Source organism: Strix aluco, chromosome 9, assembly GCF_031877795.1.
Source record: "Strix aluco isolate bStrAlu1 chromosome 9, bStrAlu1.hap1, whole genome shotgun sequence".
NCBI lineage: Eukaryota > Metazoa > Chordata > Aves > Strigiformes > Strigidae > Strix > Strix aluco.
The window spans coordinates 16614177-16634570 of NC_133939.1; the positions used below are offsets into that span (position 1 = coordinate 16614177).

General features: G+C 39.1%; 1 protein-coding gene and 1 long non-coding RNA gene across 2 annotated transcripts in view; one reads left to right on the top strand and one right to left on the bottom strand.

The window, feature by feature from the left end:
* Positions 1 to 8377, bottom strand: LOC141927372 (uncharacterized). Its single transcript, XR_012624374.1, has 3 exons — positions 8072 to 8377; positions 4425 to 4507; positions 1 to 98 (listed from the first exon to the last, which is right to left on the bottom strand). It is a non-coding gene; the product is annotated as an uncharacterized LOC141927372 (long non-coding RNA).
* CPB1 (carboxypeptidase B1) overlaps positions 7929 to 20394 on the top strand; it is a 20811-nt gene continuing 8345 nt past the window's right edge. Inside the window, exons 1-9 of the mRNA XM_074834552.1 lie at positions 7929 to 7999; positions 8106 to 8181; positions 9835 to 9959; positions 12354 to 12453; positions 13910 to 14011; positions 15367 to 15468; positions 17753 to 17863; positions 17962 to 18052; positions 18765 to 18967. Of these exons, the coding sequence (XP_074690653.1) occupies positions 7929 to 7999; positions 8106 to 8181; positions 9835 to 9959; positions 12354 to 12453; positions 13910 to 14011; positions 15367 to 15468; positions 17753 to 17863; positions 17962 to 18052; positions 18765 to 18967 (981 nt within the window). The remainder of the gene's footprint in view (positions 8000 to 8105; positions 8182 to 9834; positions 9960 to 12353; positions 12454 to 13909; positions 14012 to 15366; positions 15469 to 17752; positions 17864 to 17961; positions 18053 to 18764; positions 18968 to 20394) is intronic.

Consider the following 20394-nt stretch of genomic DNA (forward strand, 5'->3'; position numbering starts at 1 on the left):
AGCTGTGATGTTTCAGGAGGCAGTGGATCAAAGCATGGGTTCTCTCTCTCTACTCCTCTTTCACCCCTTCCCAGCAGATCTGATTTCAGGGTTGGAAGCTGAGAAGTGAAGAGAAATGTAAGTAAGAAGCAGAGATAAATTAGTAGCAAAAAGCCTCTGTCTAAAACTGGACCTGTGTGGTCCCAGTCTTTGAAATACCTGTACTACAAACTAGTTTTGCAATCAAGTTGGTAAAAATAGTCTTGTTTCGATCATGCTCTAACAAGCAAAAAAGCAAAATGGTTGAATTTAAAGATCCAGACTTACATGGGTGTAATACAGCAGAATTTGGACACTGAATTTAAAGCAGCTATCTTATCTCTAATGCCTAAACATTTCCATGTTTCCAGAAGAAAATACTTCCCAAGAATGGTGGCATTTTATGTTCTACAGTTTGCTTCTTTTTTGCGTCAACGTCCTTTTCATACAAGTTTAACAGAGATGTGTCCAACTGAATTAATTTCCAGATAAATTCATGAAAGTGAGATTAGACTATGGCTACATTAGGAAATTGTTTGCACTCTGTATGTTTTAATTTGTTCCATGAAGCCTACTGCTTACTGAAAAATAGCAAATTATTAATTTCTTGAGGAGTCCAGTTTTCTCTGTAGTCGTTGACTAAAAGGAACTTTTCACCTAGGCAAAAATCCATACCTCAGTCGGACCTGGTTCTACACACCTCATGAATTTGATTTCTTGCTATTTTTGACCTGTGATGTCTCACTAATAGCTAATACACTCACTTAAATCAGACAGATTCTCCACTCAGTTTGAACTTGGTTTACTTACATGTTCACAGAGGAACAAAGAGTGCCAAGATTAATTCATTCAGCTTAATTTGCTACCCCATACTCTTATAATGAGTGAGCTCTCACTATGGTCTTTGCAATTAGTGTGTTTTAATAATGCTGTCCAAGTACAGATTATTAGTCCAATTAATAGCTTCAGGAAAAGTTTTAGGAATACTTCTGATCAGCTAAGAACCATGAGTCTATGAATACATTGATGTGCAGGATATCCAATTAATCTATTTGGACTTTTTGGTTTGTTGGTTTTTACATGATTTTTGGTTGTTTTTTTCTTTTTACAATATGACACATGAAATCTAACTTCAAATTTTGGTAGAAAGTAAGAAAGTAACTAATTTTAATGATGTTTTAATATATATGTTTTCTTGGGGAGGAAGCCAGAGAATTAGCTGAAGTTCTACTTGATCATATTGGAGTTCTACTTTCTTCTGCAGCTTGTGAATTTGGATTACTTCAATAAATGTGAACTGAGAAAGTTTATTCATTTCTAAATGGTGTTGCTTTTCTGAAATGGTAGAAATCCCTGACCTTTGCCCAGGTATAACAGCAGTTGGTACAACCTGCCTCTGAGCAAAGGGCATCAGCTTTCAAAATCATTCAGAGTTGAAGGTAACTATCCAAGCACTAAGCTTCAAACTTTATCAAGTCTACAGATGAAAAACAAGCTATACAGGAGAATAATGTTCATGATTTACATCATCCATGAAGGCCAACACATACAAAAAGCAAAACAGAACAGTAAATTACCCAGCAATCTGTAAAAAGACATTTCATTTAGGCCTAAGTGTAGAATCAAGCTGCTTAGTCCACTTTCTTCCTTGAACCTTTCTTGCTGTTTTTTTTTTAATGCATCCTGGACTCTCCTGTTATCTACCATCTGTCTTTACTCCCACTCATGGTGATCCTGCTGTGCTGTGTTAACTCCAATATAGCATCACTATCTGGATCATATTTAGCTGGATGAAATGAAAATTCACCTGTCTGTCTAAAATCCTTCTGTTAAAACTGGAGGTGGATGATTGCACACTGACAGCCCAGTTTACCTTCAGCCCCTGCAGAGTCCAGAATGGGAACTAGGGGAATACTGAGAAAGACAATGTGCTAACAACCCCTATTAGATATCCTGGAGGGGCCTCAACAGTGGCCAGATACTCCTGTATCTTGTTCCAGAATAATTCTAGCACCGCCTCAGCAGCATCTGGTTCTGGCATTGCTGGAAACATTATATAGGTGTAAATGCTGTGCTGATTTACACCAGAAGAGAAAGTCCTACACCTATCAGATGCTGCAAGAAGATGAGAGTTGAAAGTTTCAACTGTTTTCTATTAAGAGCACTGAGTGTCTAGTTACTGGTCTACTTTTTTAGATTATGAACTTTTCACTGTAGGCGTGATCTCTCACTACATACCACATGCTGATCTCAGTGCCTTAAAAATTGTACAGGGAAGAAACTTACGCTTTTTTGTATCTTTGAGCTGTTGCTGAGTCCTGCCATGACTCTGCCAGCCTTACAGATGCCAGGGTATAGGCCTGAGTATGAGAACCCGCCACACTCTTGTACGTGACAGAAAGCCCATCCCAAGGACAAACAAATTAAGAAGAAGATGTCTGTAATGCGTGTGAGGTCAGTCCTTCTCATTGCTTCCTATCTTTTTTCTGTTTCACACTAAACAGATTCTCAGTGCTTGGTTTCTGGAAATTCTGGCACTGCCAATACCTTTATTCACTGCTTCTATTTTACTATATTTCACACTTTTTTCAAGCAAATAAGAATCAGAATTTATATGGTATATACAACAACTTCTACTTAGGGATATAAAATACTTTCTAAATACTAACCAATCTGTGCATTGATCATATAATGAAGCTGCAATACATTCAGTCTTAATACCAACTACTAGAGGTAAATGGTAAAAGTATGATACCTATTTCACAGGAGATACCTTGGCAAGAATCCACCAACCCTACAAAAGAACAGTTACAGGTTTTGCTGTTTCACAGAATCATGGAATGGTTTGGGTTGGAAGGGATCTTAAAGATCATCTAGTTCCAACCCCCCTGCCATGGGCAGAGACACCTTCCACTAGACCAGGTTGCTCAAAGCCCCGTCCAACCTGGCCTTGAACACTGCCAGGGAGGGGGCAGCCACAGCTTCTCTGGGCAACCTGTTCCAGTGTCTCACCACCCCCATAGTGAAGAATTCCTTCCTTACATCTAATCTAAATCCACCCTCTTGCAGTTTAAAACCATTAAACTTTGTCCTATCCCTACTCTCTGTGATCAAGAGTCCCTCCCCAGCTTTCCTGTTTTTCCTTTAAGTACTGGAAGGCCGCTATAAGGTCTCCCTGGAGCTTTCTCTTCTCCAGGCTGAACAACCCCAACTCTCTCAGCCTGTCCTCATAAGAGAGATGCTCCAGCCCCCTGATCATCTTCATGGCCTCCACTGGACCCGCTCGAGCAGGTCTATGTCCTTCTGATGTTGGGGGCCCCAGACCTGGACACAGCACTGCAGGGGGGTTCTCTCAAGAGTGGAGTAGAAGGGGACAATCCCCTCCCTCGACCTGCCACACTTCTCTTGATGCAGCCCAGGACACGGTTGGCCTTCTGGGCTGTGAGCGCACATTGCTGGCTCATAGCCAGTTTTCCACCCACCAACACCGCCAAGTCCTTCCCCCCAGGGCTGCTCTCAATCCACTCATCACCCAGCCTAGATTTGTGCTTGGGATTGCCCCGACCCATGTGCAGGACCTTGCACTTGGCCTTGTTGAACTTCATGAGGTTTGCACGTCCCACCTCTCCAGCCTGTCCAGGTCCCTCTGGATGGCCCATCCCTTCCCTCCAGCGTGTCGACTGCACCACACAGCTTGGTGTCGTTGTCGAACTTGCTGAGGGTGCACTCGATCCCACTGTCCATGTTCCCAAGCATGTTAAACAGCACCAGTCCCAACACCAACCCCTGAGAAATGTCATTCGTCACTGCTCTGCACTTGGACATTGAGTCATTGACCACAACTCTTTGAGTGTGACTGTCCAGCCAATTCCTTATCCACCGAGTGGTTCACCCATCAAATCCATGTCTCTCCAATTTAGGGACAAGGATGTTGTGTGGGACAGTGTCAGATGCTTTCACAAGTCCAGGTAGATGACATCAGTTGCTCTTCTCTTATCCACCAATGCAGTAACCCCATTGTAGAAGGCCACCAGACTTGTCAGTCACAATTTGCCCTCAGTGAAGCCATGTTGGCTGTCACCAGTCACCTCCCTATTTTCCATGTGCCCTAGGAGGATCCGCTCCATGATCTTGCCGGGCACAGAGGTGAAACTTACTGGCCTGTACTTCCTTGGGTCCTCTATTTTTCCCTTTTTAAAAATGCGGGCTATATTTCCCCTTTTCTAGTCAGCAGTAACTTCACCAGGCTGCCACGACTTCTCAAATATGATGGATAGCGGCTTAGCCACTTCAATGCCAGTTCCCTCAGGACCCGTGGATGCATCTCATCAGGTCCCATGGACTTATTTCTCACCTAATGAGTCAATAGCAGAAGTAGAAACACATCCCAAAGTTGTGAGAAATACCTTTTTTTGCTCCATACCCTAGATATCATCACTCCCATTCTTTTCTCTCCTTATCCAGTTCCTGGTAACATGTTAAGTAGCATCTGCAAATGTGAAAAAATTAAATAAATAAATAAAAAGAAGATACCTACACATAGCTACCAAAACAGAAGGATATGACCATGTCCCAGAGCACTAAAGTTGAAAAAACCTTTGATGAATTAAAAGTTGCAATATTATTAATATATAAATACAGAGAAAGTACCAAGAAAGCTTGGAGCACATGCTGGATAGCCAATTCTGCTGATCCTGATCTCTTCAAAGTACTCTCAAAGGTCTTCAGAATATATTCAACAGTATTACTTTTCAAAACTAAGGTTAGCACATATTACCTTAAAAAATAAATGATGATAAGAGGGTCCCCATAATTCAAACACATGTGGCTGGTCTGTGGTACATGTTAGGATTTTGCTAAGCAGCGTTAAGATTTGAGCATTGAGGAGTTTTTCACTGATCTTTTGGAACACAATAAATATCAAACAATATTAAACATATAAATTTGTTAATCAAAGATTATAAGAACTGACAATATTTTGTAATGAAAGGCTAGTAGACTTTTTTAAATATAGCTCAACAAACTATCTGATGCAGAAAATCTGTATCTACTGAAACTCCTAGAAAAAGAGACAGTATTTGTCCTCAGACTTTTGGACTTGGTTTGATAGCAAATGGGATGAAAGGCTCCATAGGATAAAGGATGCTTCTGAAATGCTAAAACTGGTGTGTATTTTTTCCTTTTATCAGTCTGCAGTTAGCCTTCATAAGCTTTACAAAGTGGAGTACCAGAGTATTTCTATTCCTAAAACTGAAATAAGAAATTACTACAAAAATGAATTTCAGCTGAAATATAGCCAATTATTAGCATCAAAACTTCTTACAGCTCATGTCACTAAACAGAGAGAATACTATTTGTGAGTGACATCATCACAGAAGGCTTTATTTTTAACCATCAAAAAAGCAAACAACTGCAACATAATTGCAATAGCTGACAGGTTTTTTTTCAGCTGTGCTAATCTTAAGGCAAAATACATGTCCTGAAGGAAATTACTACACACTCTCCTTGGGGGATTCAGCTGGTTTTGTTACCTTCTTGATTAAAAAAATTAAATCTTCCTTCTGAATCTTTCCAAAGATATAGGTAATACTAGCCTCTGCACTCAGTGTTAAGTAGGAAAGGCCAAGGTTTACTCAGCCATGGCCAACTGATGTGCTGTTGGCTTGTAATCAGATGCTAAAAAGAACAGATGGCTTAACCAAATTTAATTTGCTATTTTATTTATCCTTATGCTGCCCCTTTATCATACAAATATTAAACATTTATATTATTCAGTTAGAAAAACAAGGCAATGTTTAGAGCTATGTTATGAACTAATCTGACAAACAGACATCAATCCTGAGATGCAAAATAAATCACTTAAGTAAGATTCCAGGTCATTGTTTTTTTCTGACCTAGTCTGGGATGGAAACAGCAAAGACAGACATTAGAAATTACAGTATTCAGTAATACTTGCCAGCTCAGTAGTTGATGGCAGTAATGCTGCATCGGTTATTGTTTGGAGGAAAAAAAAATCATACTACAAAAAACCTCCCATCATCTCCAACTGCATGAAAAAGTAAAGAATTTCTTAAAAGTAAACTCAGGCATTGAAATCTGTCAGTCTTCTATTTCCAAGATGCTTCTCAGTGCTCAACAGAGAATGATGACATCTGCAATTTGTTTGATTACTTCTTGTGATCATTTATTCATTGCAAGATCTGGGCTTGATCATCTCCACATTATTGTCTTAGCAACGTTCATGGGATCACACCATTTTATCTGATACCATGGATCTCATCATCGTAAAATTAAAACTTTTGAAGACTTTGCAGTATTGTTTTGGCACTCAGTCAGAAGAACTCCTGCTGTCATCCTTCTTAGGAGACATGACTCTAAGTAAGATTATTGCTGGGCAAGAGCCTGCAGTGCTACAAGTTAGGTTATTAATTGTAAAGAGAGTTCAAAAAACCCTATGATTTGGCAAAGACAGTTTTGGATGAATAATCTCAGTGCAGTTTTGGAGTGTCCTTTTAGGAACATATTCATCATGGGTAATATTGTTAAGCATAAACTGCTGCATCTTCAGTACACTGATTTTAAAATATATTTCTAGGTATTCTTTATATAAGGCTGCTGTAGCTTTACTGAGTTGACTCCAGAAAACCTCATAAAAAATTAGGTGAAGAGTCTGATGCCACATTCATTCTTAAAATGGTCATTGGCAATTCAAATTTCTGCACTTTGAAACTGTAACTATGTATTTTAATCTGAGATTAATATATATTAATTTTCTAATAAATTTTCACATATTATATGATACACATATATGTAGATATCTACAAAATACCAGGCATGGAGTCAAAGAATATCTTCAAGATTATCTGTGTCTGAACCCCTTTAATTTGTCTGGTCACTTAGGCATAACAGAAGACAGAACTGAGATCATAAATTCCCTTCTTTATGTGTTTATACACTGATTCATTTAGAGGCTCTCTGTCAAAAACAGTGGTCACCTCAGGACAGAGCATCAATAGACAATTAACGTTACATTGAATGCCAAGTACTCGTTAATGAAAACTAAACAGATGCAAGTGCAGTGACGCAAACACACTATTGTTTCTCAGATAGTTTAGGCACATCATGAAAGGTAAAACTAAAAATGCTTTTGTATGACTACATTTCATTTGATCTTCTTGGCCTACATGTAATGCCCACAGTAGTGCTTAACTTAAAAGATATTTACCTCTGATCCTTATATGATTAAATCATGCAAGAATCAATGAATGGATCATGTGGAGTATATGTAACACTCTACTGTGACTAGAAATTTCCACACTCTCAGTTCTGCAGACACCTGATTTACTCACAAGTTTCAGTGAAATGACTGAGCAAAGAACAAGTTCAGTACTTTTCTTCTCTGTTGGGAAAAAAAAAAGGTAATTGGTACATCCTAACTGTGTTTCCTCTTCCTTTGTCAGAGTCAGCCCCCTATTCTTCAGGAAGAGGGACAATGCTGTGTGATTAAGACCAGTCACACTGCACAACATCCGATAGACATCTACCATTACATAAGTAACAGTAAAGTATTATAAAGTTTGTAATCCAGCAACCAAATGATTGGGAAAAAAATTAATCAAAATTCACATAAAGAAAAGAACATAAATTAAATTCTATTTTTCATATCAAGAGTTTATCCAGCTCAAGTAGCAAGATTCTTTAGGCAGCCCCCCTTGAGACTTTCAGCTGTTTTCACAGGTGTGGAGTAGAACACACATTATAAATAGTATGCAAATAAAACAAGGCCAAGGGAATAATCTATCAGTTGATCAGTGGGTTGTTCTGATGTATAATTAATTGATAAAAAGCAGGACAAAACAGGTTATAAAAGCAGCACAGAACTGAAGACCTGGTTTTTTTCTTTAAAAAAAATGTGGGCTCTCTTGGTTCTCATAGGTGCTGCAGCTGTTTCTGCTCACCTGCAGGATCTTGCCTTTGATGGGTAAGAACCAACACTGAGTTTTATATTTGCACAATTTCTTCTGCATGAGCAAAAGCCTTTCAATTGACTTACCTGTTTCAAATCCAATCCTTTTCTCCCCTTTCAGGCAGAAGGTATTTCGTGTGATTCCACAGAATGATGAGCAGGTGGAAATCATCAGCTTCCTTGCCAGCAACATGCAGGTAAAGAACTTGGGGAAGGGGATATATTTGCATTTGAAAGGAATATTTCTCCTTTTGTTCAACTAACATATATCTTTAAAAAAAAAAATCATGCTACTGAATTAAAGACCTAATCTTGATTCCATTCAAGTCAGCTGGAGTGTTTCTTCAGAAGGAACAGGACAAGGTGATGAAGCTAGAGCTTATACAAATACATTCCAATACCTTCCAAGAAAGTCTGATAAACCCAGGCTGAATATCAAAGTGTCCATCAGAATTTATTAATAGAATAAGTTAATCTGAAATGCTGTATTCAGTGTTGGGTGCTTTCAAGAATGTATTAGATAAAACACAAAAATCCCAACTACCATAACTTTTACCATTATAGGCAAAACATTTTGCTCACATAAATAATCTAAAAATCCATACTCCCACCAAATTGAACTTTTCTTTGGCCTCTAGTCTCTCATGTCATCTTTTCTTCTCTGACTTTCCTTTAAAGCTTCCTTTCCAACCAAGCTGCATATTTCTTACTGACCTTGATGTAGATATATGATGACACAATGACATGAGGAGAAACAATAAAGACAGCAAATGTGTTTTCAATATTTCCCTTCAGCTTTGATGTTGTAAAATAGCTGTTCATGAAAAAGACACCATTATCTGTAGGATGAAAGGATGGTATTTTTAACAAAGTACAGATGTGGAGAACTATCATCAATAGGCTAGTATGGCATGCTGGAACAGTATTCTGTAGAAGAATATACTATTGGAAAGGTGCTGCCAATATTAAGAAAATTAATATACCATGCTTGCTTTTAAGTGTGTAGTATAAAGGGATTGTTTGCTTTTTTTTTTTTTCTTTTCAGCAAAAAAAAAGATCCCTGAATTACCAATGTTATACAAAGCAATCAGTCAGGACTGATGATGTAGTATATCCTGGAATAGTCATCTCTCTTGAAGACACATAGTTCATGAATATGCCCATCAGTCTCAATTTCCTTTACATTCAAGAGATGAAAGTCTGAAAAGGCATCAGGTTGGCAAACCAGCTTTGCTTTCATTGGCCTTTAACAGGTCGCTAAATCCAGAGGTCTGGAAGCTGACTTCAGCAAAAATTTGTGAAATAGTAATAGCACTGTCATTTGTCCACCCTGAACTAAACATCTTTTGAAGGCACAGGTTCCTTGTATCAACTTCAGTGAACTGAGTCTCAAAAGCACTCATAGAGCCAACAGTCTTTCCCAGCTGATTTATGTAAACTATTCATGTAGTGTCCCTCTGCTACTGAGTCCATTTTCTGTGTAACGCTTATAGGCAAAAACCTCTAACGAAACCTGTACAAAAAATGAAAGAAGTTGTAAAGACAGTTATATTCACAAGTCTGTATGCACTCAGATGCTGTAGAATACTTGGCCTTTGTGAAACTGTCACTGCCATCTCCAGAATTCTGCCACATAAACTGCAGGGCCTAACAAAATCTTCTTAATCAATTTCCAGTTAAAATTTAGGTTGATACTTCTGCCAAGCAAGGTCAGGTCAGTGTAATAAGATAGGAATGAAATTCAGTATATTAATCACAGTCAACATCACCATCACACATACACCCACCTAAAAATCACAGCCATATGTATGTATGTATTTTTTTTATGTATTCATTTGGCCTTCTTTCAGGTTGACTTTTGGCAGCCAGACTCTGCCACACTGGTAAGGCCAAAAATGCAAGTGGATTTTCGAGTTGAAGCTGACAAGTCTTTTGAGGTTGAAGATCTTTTGAAAGAAAGTGGAGTGGAGTATAGGTAAGCTTGTTCTCACTACTGTATTTTGAACAGAAGGAGATTAAATACTGGGGAAAATGTGTTTGATCTTTTCATATTGGTCAACTGATCTTCCTGTCACAAACTCCATCCCTCCTGTGGATGCCTCTACTTTCTTTGCAGTTCAAATGGACTGTAGCTGCTCTGCGTTAAAGGGGTGAGGTGAAATGTTCATAGAGGTAAGAAACAGGAAGCAAAGATTACTACCAGAAATTTCCCTGAGGTGAAAGCTCACTGCAGTACACAAGGCTGGAGTATGGAGGGGACAATAAAGATTTCCCACTAAAGGCAAAACACAGCAAAGATCTAGTTAAAAACAGAAGGTACACCAGAGGGGTTTGCATGATAGTATCAGGGAACTGAAGCCAGAAAATGGTGTGCCCCAAGGGCCACCAGGAGGGGCTCCCCACTGAGTTCTCTAAACTGCAGAACAATAGCTAGAGGGGCAAAGAGACCCAGCTGGTGACAAAGAGAAGACAGTTGCCAGGTGAAGGACCAAGGCAATGGGGAGAACAGATTTCCAAGACAGCCTTGGTCTTACTCAAGTCACACAGCAGATCCATGGCAAGGATTTCTCTAAAGAGAGACCTCTTAATGGGCTTAAGTATTTTGTAAGCATATTACCCAGAATTAAAAAGGCCCTGAGTTTCCATGACTGAATACAACTGCAGCATAAGTGGAAGGAATAAACCACACTGCCACATTACACACCCCTGAGAACAGAAGCGTTGTAGTGAGTAGTACTAATGGGAGAGTAAGGAGAAAAGAGCAGGATCAGGCACCTGCTTATACTTCATATGTGCCAGTCACTATGCAAGCCTTAACTGAGGATGAGAAGTTGACTTTGGTCTGGAGTGGAGTTGTCTGTCTTTGTTTCTCCTTTAGCTCCACCTGAGCACTGCAAATTGGCTCAGCCCAGTTTGATTATCAGGCTTCTTTGATGTGTAATGAATATTCTGTCAACATCATGTACTCAGACACTGAAAGTCAGTATTGATCAAATTCTCATGACTTCATTTGGCTGAGTGGAGAGTTTTTGTCTCTCAGCCCCACTGTTGTTTCCACCAGACCAAACTCCTTCACTGGACACCACACAGTTCTCATGAAACATAACTTTTATGATCTGCTAAATCCAAGGATAATGCATTCCTAAACTTCCTGGCCTCATGTTAACCATGTCTGATTTGGTTGCCACTGGGGGAACAGAATATAAAAACACTCTAGAATAAATTGTTTTCAATAATGCCACAGCACGGGAATCCATTTCCAGTGGAATTTCCTCTTTGGCAAAGGAGGAGTTACTCTACATGTGTTAGTTTTTCCTATAATACTCATGAACTCCCTCAGGTCCATGCACAAATCTTTTGATTGCAACAAAGGCCATAATGTCTGGAAGGCGTCCCTGAAAAACTTGAGCAGAGCGTCCTTGTGACAATCCAAGCTGTTACAATTCTTTTGAAGTGCAGCTGCAGTGCCATGACATCATGTCAATGTAGTTATTTGCACTGTTTGTTCTGAAGGCTGGTGGTGCCTCACAAACTGGCCTTCTGCTCTTCTATCCCAATCACAAATTATCAAGGACATATCCTGGACGAGTAAGATTTGTAAGAATGTTAAGACAAGCACTTGAAAAACAACAGGACTCATTTTTGGATAGCCAAAGTTAAAATATAAGCAAAAGGTCCTTAAGAGTATGCTTGATGATGAGCTGTGCCTTTGTGTCAGACCCAGGGAAAGATGAACAGGAGAGATCCAACCAATTCAGACAGGATGCTGGGGATTTCTTGTCATTATGTGTTCTACTTTAATAGCCCACCTAACATGCAGTAAAGTAGCTTGGAGGATGGATAATGTCACCTGCAGTAGGGATGTCAAACCACACCTAAGCTTTGGAAGCTTGGTTTGACAGAGAATTTCATCAGGCAAACATCTCTGGGTTGCTGCAGTCTAACTCTCCTCCAGTGCCATAAGTTCAAGACAGGGCCCTTTTCCTATTGAGGCAGAGGCAATCTGGCAACATGAGGTCAGCCCAGAACTCATTTTCTACACACGCTCTGTCTCAGCATTGCCATTCTTCCTAAACCAAACTGTTGCCACCCTGGAGGTTTGTTAGTGTGGGAATAAGCAGGTAGGTGCTAATTAGGAGAAACCTATTGCTCCCTGATCATTCTGGTGGCAAGGTTGAAGCAAGAAGTAGGTTGAAACTTGAACCTAATATATCTTATTTTCAAATGCATAAATCAACCCCCCCACATTTCACTTCACAATCCATGTGGCCTTAATTTCAGGAAGACCCTGAAATGTCTACCTGATGCTTACTTTTCTGCTAGCAAATTGTATGTTTCTCTTTACGCTTTTCACGGTGCCTTATTGCAGAGTCCTGATTGACAACCTGCAGGCTGCACTGGACGCCCAGTTTGACAGCAAAGCTCGTATTGCCACACACAGCTATGAAAAGTACAACAACTGGGAAACGGTAAAGTCTAGAAGTTTACCACTTTATCAGCTCAGTACCTTAGTCTCCATAGTCAAAAGGGCTTCCAGCCTTCTCCTCTTTTCCTGCTCTGTTCCATCCATTAATATGATAAACTCCTTCTTCAAAGTCTCCTTCCTCTTCTCCTTTATTGCTCATTACTGAGTTAAACTGTATAACCCATCCCCCTACACCTATTTCCTCTACTGCTCCCAGTGCTGCAAAGACGCTCTGGCAGAAGTCCAATGACCAGGCTGACGTGCTTCACTACTAATTTGCTCTTTCCTTTTCACTCCTTCTCCCATCTCCTCTGCTAAAAACTTGATTCCCTGCTCCAGTTCTAGCTCTTCATCTTCCACCATAAACTCTCCCCTCCTCCCTCCTTTTTTCACAGTCATTTTTCCTGACATGTAGTCTTGACCACATCACTCTTCATGTCTTTGCAGTGGCTCCTTATCATCCATTGCATCACAGTTCTTATACTTAAAAGTATGACAATCTCCCTTTCATGTTTTCCTTCCTTTTTGTGCCAATCATTGCCCACTAAGTACCTGTTACAGTTTCAAACAAGAAAATTATTTCCTCTCCAGGTAGTATCTATAGAACATATACACAACTAATAAATTTTCTTCCACCAGAATTCTCCTGAAAAAAAAAGGTTTCCTTTTACAAGGCTATTAAAAATATGAACAAAAGCTCCTCTCCCTCTGCAAAGGTTATTGGCATGCAAAAAAACCACCAACATCCATAATGTCAACTATTATTTCTAGTATTTCCTTGCCAGTTTATCTAGATCTCTCTGCTGTTTCCTGACTTTTTCTTATTTCATAGATAGCTCTTTGGGCATGAAATGCTTTTTTATGTGGATGTGACAACTTTTTTGTGAGCTTCTGAAGGCACCTGTAACAAATGGAATCTCCTCCAATATTAAGATAATAAAGGCTGTTGTTACTTCCCTTAAATAATAAATAGAATGAAGGAGATATTCTTTCTTTTGTATCTGGCGTTGGTGGACTGTTCCTACAAATCCCTGTTCCACACTTCCATCGGTAATTCAAGAATGATGATGAATAAAAGAGCCATGAAACTGAAAAACATTACAGCAAGTAGAAAATTCAAGGCATTCAATCTACTTAGCTGAACAAGAAAACCAGTTTTCTTTTGTTAAGAGAATTTAAGGGGTAACAAGGTCATAACTATTTAGGGTCAGCATTCAAAGGGTTTTGTAATCCACCAGCCATAATCTAATGACAGGTTTAGATAAATTCATACTAGAAAATCTTAATTCAGGCATATAGCTCTAGTACAAGTAGGAAATAATTCTTGGAAATCTACAAACTGTATTAAATATTAGGTCAAGTTAAATGCTCAGAAGGACTTTCTGGCTTTAAGTCTGTGAATTAATTAGTCTGGACCTGAGGAACAAAGACATCAGTAAATTTAACCTCCTTTCAAACAGATAGCTGCTTGGACTGCTAATATTGCTGCTCAGAACCCAGACCTTGTCTCTCGCAGTGTAATCGGGAAAACATACGAAGGACGGCCAATGTACCTTCTCAAAGTAAGTGCTTTGCTTTCTTTGTGCCAGACTTCTCTGTTAACCTCCACAAGATTATGTTGTCTATTAAAACACCAATGATGCTAAGATAGTAACATACATTTTGCAGAAAATCTAATATATTTTGTTCACTACTACTATGATTTTTACAACTTTTAAGGTTTTATTTTTTTAAAAAGGGGCATAACGAATTATTAGAAGTTCAGACATATAAATTCAACCACACTCCTGAGAGCTATCTGAATGATTATCTACCTTTATGGTCTCTCCATCTGTTGTTTGTAAACCCATTTACTCTAAAAGGATTTATAAATGTCAGTCTCTCTAGAAATAGGCAACAAATTTGTTTGTATCTTCATCATATATGATTTTTTTCTGGTTTTGGCTGGGGTAGAGTTAATTTTCTTCATAGTAGGTAGTATGGGGATGTGTTTTGGATTTGTGCTGGAAACTGTGTTGATAATTCAGGGATATTTTAGTTATTGCTGAGCAGGGCTTACACAGAGTCAAGGCCTTTTCTGCTCCTCACCCCACCCCACCAGGGAGGAGGCTGGGGGTGCACAAGAAGCTGGGAGGGGGCACAGCCAGGACAGCTGACCCCAACTGACCCCAGGGATATCCCAGACCATGTGGCATCATGCTCAGCAATGAACTAGGGGGAAGGTGGGCCAGAGGGCTGCTGCTCAGGGACAGGCTGGGCAATCATTTTCATTTGCATCCCTTGTCTTTCTTGGGCTTTATTTCTCTCTGTTATTTTCCTTTCCATTACAATTTTAAAAATTATTATTTTATTATTATGTTTTATTTCAATTATTAAATCATTTTAATTTCAACCCATGAGTTTTCTTACTTTTACCCTTCCAACCCTCTTCCCCCCATCCTGCTGGGGTCAGAGTGAGTGAGCAGCTGTGTGGTGTTTAGTTGCCAGCTGGGGTTAAACCATGACAAATTTTTTGGTGTAACTCTTATGAATAAATAAGATACAATGACTTGAATAAAGGTGAAAGGATAAAGATTACTTGCCCAAAATTGCATAAGCATTTACAACAACATATCATTCAAGCAAACAAGATCAACTCTTAGAGACACTACAGGAAATAAATCAACAGTGCAGAACAACCAAATAATTGGGGGGGAAGCTTATCTACATTAATAAAAATGAAATTATTAAGAGTCTATTGTTTTAGCTTGAATATCATGGTCAGCTACAGCTGAGAGCACTCCACAGATTTCCATTTAATTAAGGGATGCTATATTTGTATAAAGTTTGATTTTTTAGGTCAGCAAGCTGACTGACTTGTTCTGCATACAAATTATTTTGTTCAAGACTTAGGTTTTTTCTTGTTTTGTTTTCCTAGATGGGAAAAAGTGGTCCAAATAAGAAGGCCATCTTTATGGATTGTGGTTTCCATGCAAGAGAGTGGATTTCCCCGGCTTTCTGCCAGTGGTTTGTGAAAGAAGTCAGTAAGCTTAATGACAAAAAAATATTTTACAAAATGCAACTATGTTTAAGAAAATCTTAAATGAGCAGCAAGAGCTGAGGCCACTGCAGATTGTCTTTTTACCTCCAAATACCTGTCCGCACATCTCTTCTCTCACCTCAGATCGTTAGGGTGTAACTACTTAAAGCAGATCTTAATGGTTGGGCCTGTAATCTTTCAGCAGCTTAAGACTACCTAAAAGCATGTATAAGAGGTACTGACAACTACAAGAGTTACTTACACAGTCTATAAATTCCTTTTTGCACCTGTAGTAAGAGTAAGGTGAGAGACAAGCAAACAGGTCTAGTAACACTATAAGCATAGTCATTTTCTTTACATAGTCATAAGGAGTAGGGAATAAGACAATTCAAGCGCACATCAAAAGGCATCTGAGTGCACATCAGAACTTCCTACACCATCAGGTGCTGTATTCTCTGCAACCAGTTTTACTCAGTAAGGCAACAGAGAGGTGGAAACCTACCCTCAGCTAAGCAGAGAGTGCACTGAGGAAATGTACCTGAGAGAGGAGGAAGACGATAGATGAAGCTCTCTAAACTCCATTCAGGAAGAGGGAAAAGCATATACACCCCTTTGAGCTGCCACTTTAAGTTATACAGAATGGTTTCTAAAACATGAAACTATATTCAGGAAAGAATAGAATTTCACCTGCATAGGTGAAATTAGCTTCACTGCAGGCTGGGATACTTTAGGCCTTGAATTAAAGAATTTTATCTCCTTTGTCTTTTCCTTCTCCTCACCACCAAGAGAAAGCAGGTGGGAGTTATCAAATGCTGCACAGTCTTCTCTATGGAAAAGAGGTATATTCCCCCTCAGCTGGAGGGAGATCAGTCAGCTTAGCAGAATAACTCACTGACTGAATCTCAAATTTTGTAAGAATTCCTTCTTGGTGATTAAAAACAAGCAAACCCAGAAGGAGCAGCTGGGATTTAAAACCCAAGTAAAGGAAAGCCAAAGTACGTGAGTGAGCCATGCTGGCGGAGGCATTGGTGGCAAGTATAATCTCAGTCTTATCAGACAGCCATGCGGTTTTGTGTAGGGAGCAGTGGAAATTGAATGTGACATCTCAGCGGAGTCAATGGGAATGTGATTTCATTATCTCCTAATAAGGCTGCAGACAGTATGTGCTACCATTTTTCTCTTAGCAATTCACGTCACTACAGCTGTCATTTTCACTGTCTGGTCACTTAATTCATGGGTATACCTGACACCAGCAGTGGCTCTGCTCAGTGGATCCAAGTGTGGATAGGCAGAAGTGCTTTAAAAGCACAGTCCTCTGAGCATCATCAGCAGTTCACATGGGATGGCTTCTAGACATAAAAGAAAACTAGAAAAACCATGAGCAAAGTAGATTGTTACATGTATCTCCAAAAAACCCCCAGACAAGCACAAAAAAACCAAAACAGGAAAAAGTATGTTCCAGTGATCTGAAACAGCTTTTCTAGATTCTACATCCAACCTTCCCACTTGCTAATTACAGGACAAAAGGTGCCCTTCTCCCTTGCATTGCTCCCTGTGTTGTCCTTTATGTCTGTGTAGAGTAAAGGAAACATGGGTGCAACATACTTCCATAAAACATGCTCCCTCGACACAGATATAAATCTGTGAACAGGCATACAAAGTGCCAGGCCATGAACAATCAGGATATACAGGTTTATGGCAGGAGTTCTTATGATTATTATTCAATGTGAGTCTGGAAAAGTGCAGGGAAAGATCTGCCTTGCTATGAATATGTGCACCCACAGCATTATGGCAGGAAATGTGTAAGGATGTTCTTTGGAAACATTCTCTACAATTTTGGTTATCAATGAAATTTCTCTGCACAACAGATATAAAAAATGGGAACAATGATTTTTTCTCCTCACATAAATTAAACCCAAACCTTTAAGATGACAGGATGTAGGGAGAATATATGGACAGGAACTTTTCTCTACCTGTAAACAAGAAGCTAATAGATGGAAATCTCTTTCCAGTGATTTATTATCCTGTTCAAAATCAATGTTGCTTACCATATAATATATGTACCAGAATGCGATGGCTTTCTAACAGCAGCGTCATTTGAGTCAGTGTAAATCCTCTAAGTATATGTAATACCACAGAGCTGCCATCTCACATGGTGGAGTGACGTGGATGACTTTGCCCATAACATTCATTAATTCCTGATCCAGACCCAGGCCTTTAAATACACACAGGAGATACAAATCTATGAAGGCATCATCAGCTTTTTCTCTTTTTGTCCAACTAGGCTGTTGAGACCTATGGAAAAGATAGTGTCATGACCACACTTCTCAACAGATTGGACTTTTATGTTTTGCCTGTTCTTAATATTGATGGTTATGTTTACACTTGGACAAATGTAAGTACATTCTTCCTTCTCAAGAAGAGTATTGCTGGAAAAGCCCACTGTTAGAACTTTCCCTTAGTTTTGATCTATGCTTCACCATTCTATTTCAGGACCGCATGTGGAGAAAGACACGCTCTAAAAATGCTGGTAGCAGTTGTATTGGTACAGATCCCAACAGGAATTTTAATGCTGGCTGGTGCAGTAAGTGTCTCCTAACAACAGCTGCAAGCGATCATACAGAGGTGCAGTAGCCAAGATACTTAATTATGGATTTTTCCTACCTGATGGTTGGTCCAGCTCAAGCTTGAGTGAAGACCATTGGTGCAGCATTGTGGAGTAGCTTGTGTTCAATTTTTGGAGCAGTTTTGGGCAAAAACCAGACTTTGGTTTCTAACGTCATCAGTATGGCTACTTCTGTGAATGTATATATACACATGCACACGTGAATATATATACACTTACACGCATGTGTACACAGACCCATACATATATATACACAAAATTCTGTGAGTTCAGAACAGAAACAGAATGAGTTTTCTTTTGGTTGGTTTCACTCAGTGGAGAGAGGTCTCTTTTGAGTGGTTTTCACTTGGCTGTTTCCTGGAAGCATCCTAGAAATGGGGGAGATATGCAAGGAGAGGACTGTTAAGTACTGAAGCAAACCAATATCTGAAATCACTACATAATATAGGGATTTACATCAATACTCCTGTTCTTCCACTATGCACACTGTACAGGGCACATTTATTTAATGCTATGTCATGTTGCCCAGTGTCTTAACTATGCAACGAAATATTCTGTCCTCTGATATGGCATGTGTGTCAGTAGGATTTCCAAGGCTTATCTACAAAAGTTGTGTAACATAACTCTCCTAACTACCAACTTTTTTCATTAAATTCACCTTTCTTCACAGCTATTGGGGCCTCAAAAAAACCCTGTGATCCTACTTACTGTGGCTCTGCACCTGAGTCTGAAAGGGAGACCAAGGCTTTGGCTGATTTTATTCGTGAACATCTTTCTACAGTCAAGGCATACTTGACGGTTCACTCCTATTCCCAGCTGCTACTGTTTCCTTACTCATATACTTACAAATTACCCCTGAATTACGAGGAACTGGTAAGTCTCTTTGTCATTTTAACATAATGAAAAGAATAAGTAAAAATCATCACTTGCTATTTAGGTCCATTTAACTTCAAGCAGTTTCTTTAACATCTGGAAAGAATCTGTACTGCCAGTTTTTGAAAATACTTCAGTCTTTCATAGCAAGAACAAGGGAAACCATGATGGCATCAAGATAGTTCAAGCACAGGGTAAACTTAAGAGCCTTATTTAATTTCCACATACACAATGAATTTGTCACAAGGTCAGGTTTGTCTTCCAGTCATGGTATACAGAAATCCACTGTGCTGTGCAGCACTGCTTCTTCCCGACTCAAGAGGTTGCTGTGTATGTAGCTTTAACACATTACATAGAAACATTATGCCCTGTAAGTCAAGCTAACAGCTTGGTAGATTGTAATAACTAAGAAATGACTGAACTGGTATCATCAACAGCAGACAAGGATCTCTGTCCACCACTTCCTACTGAACCTTAGTTCTCACTGAAGTAAAATGGTGAAACTCACATTGATACAGGTTCAGGACAGCGAGGCAGTTTTTGTCAGAAGTATAATTAAAACCAGTTAGATACAAAACTGGTAAAAAGTTTCAGTGCTGAGGCCTTTCTAAACAGGCCTGGATTCAAACACACCTTTTATTTGGAAGACAGGATGAATGTGGTGTTTTAAAGGACAATGTCTCTTCTATTCATCCTAGAGAAAGGTCACACCCTAGTGCCATTTAAGTAAGATAACATCAGTCTGGAGTATATATATATATTTTATACTTAAAAACAGAGAGAGGGGTTAAAACTATTAAATGTGTATAGAAGTTGCAAACATTTTATAAGGCCAAAAATCAACAATCATGAATAATAAAATTACTTCAGTTCTCTGGCATATTAGCAATTAGAAGCTGTTGGCAGGGAAAACAACATAGCAAAACAAAACAAACAAATCTTGATTACCCCTCTTTCCTGGATGCTGCCAAAAGTCCAAGGCAACAACACTGTGTGTTGCTCTGCTGCGCACGTTTGACAGATTTATGAATGCTCCCAAACAGATGTCATGATTCTGAGACACAAATACAAACTGGGGCCAACAGTGTGGTTTCTTGCTACATTTTTTACAGCTTAAAAGTGAGGATGAAATTAAGACGAAGATTTTGTTTTCTTAATTTATATTCCAGAAATTTTTAATTGTAATTATTCAAGGGAACTGTAGTAATTTATTGTCTTAAGTTTTTACAAAAGCTTCACATTTCACACACTGCAGTTTAGTCTAAAGTACTAAAACAACATAAACCCCTTGAAGCTGCTTTGTTGTCAAGATCACAAAGTTCCCACGTGTTAAAAGTTTGCACGACATTCTGCCCAATTTTTTGAATCAAGAGCAAATGTGATGAAACATAACTAAAAGTACAAGATGTTTCTCACAGCATTAAATG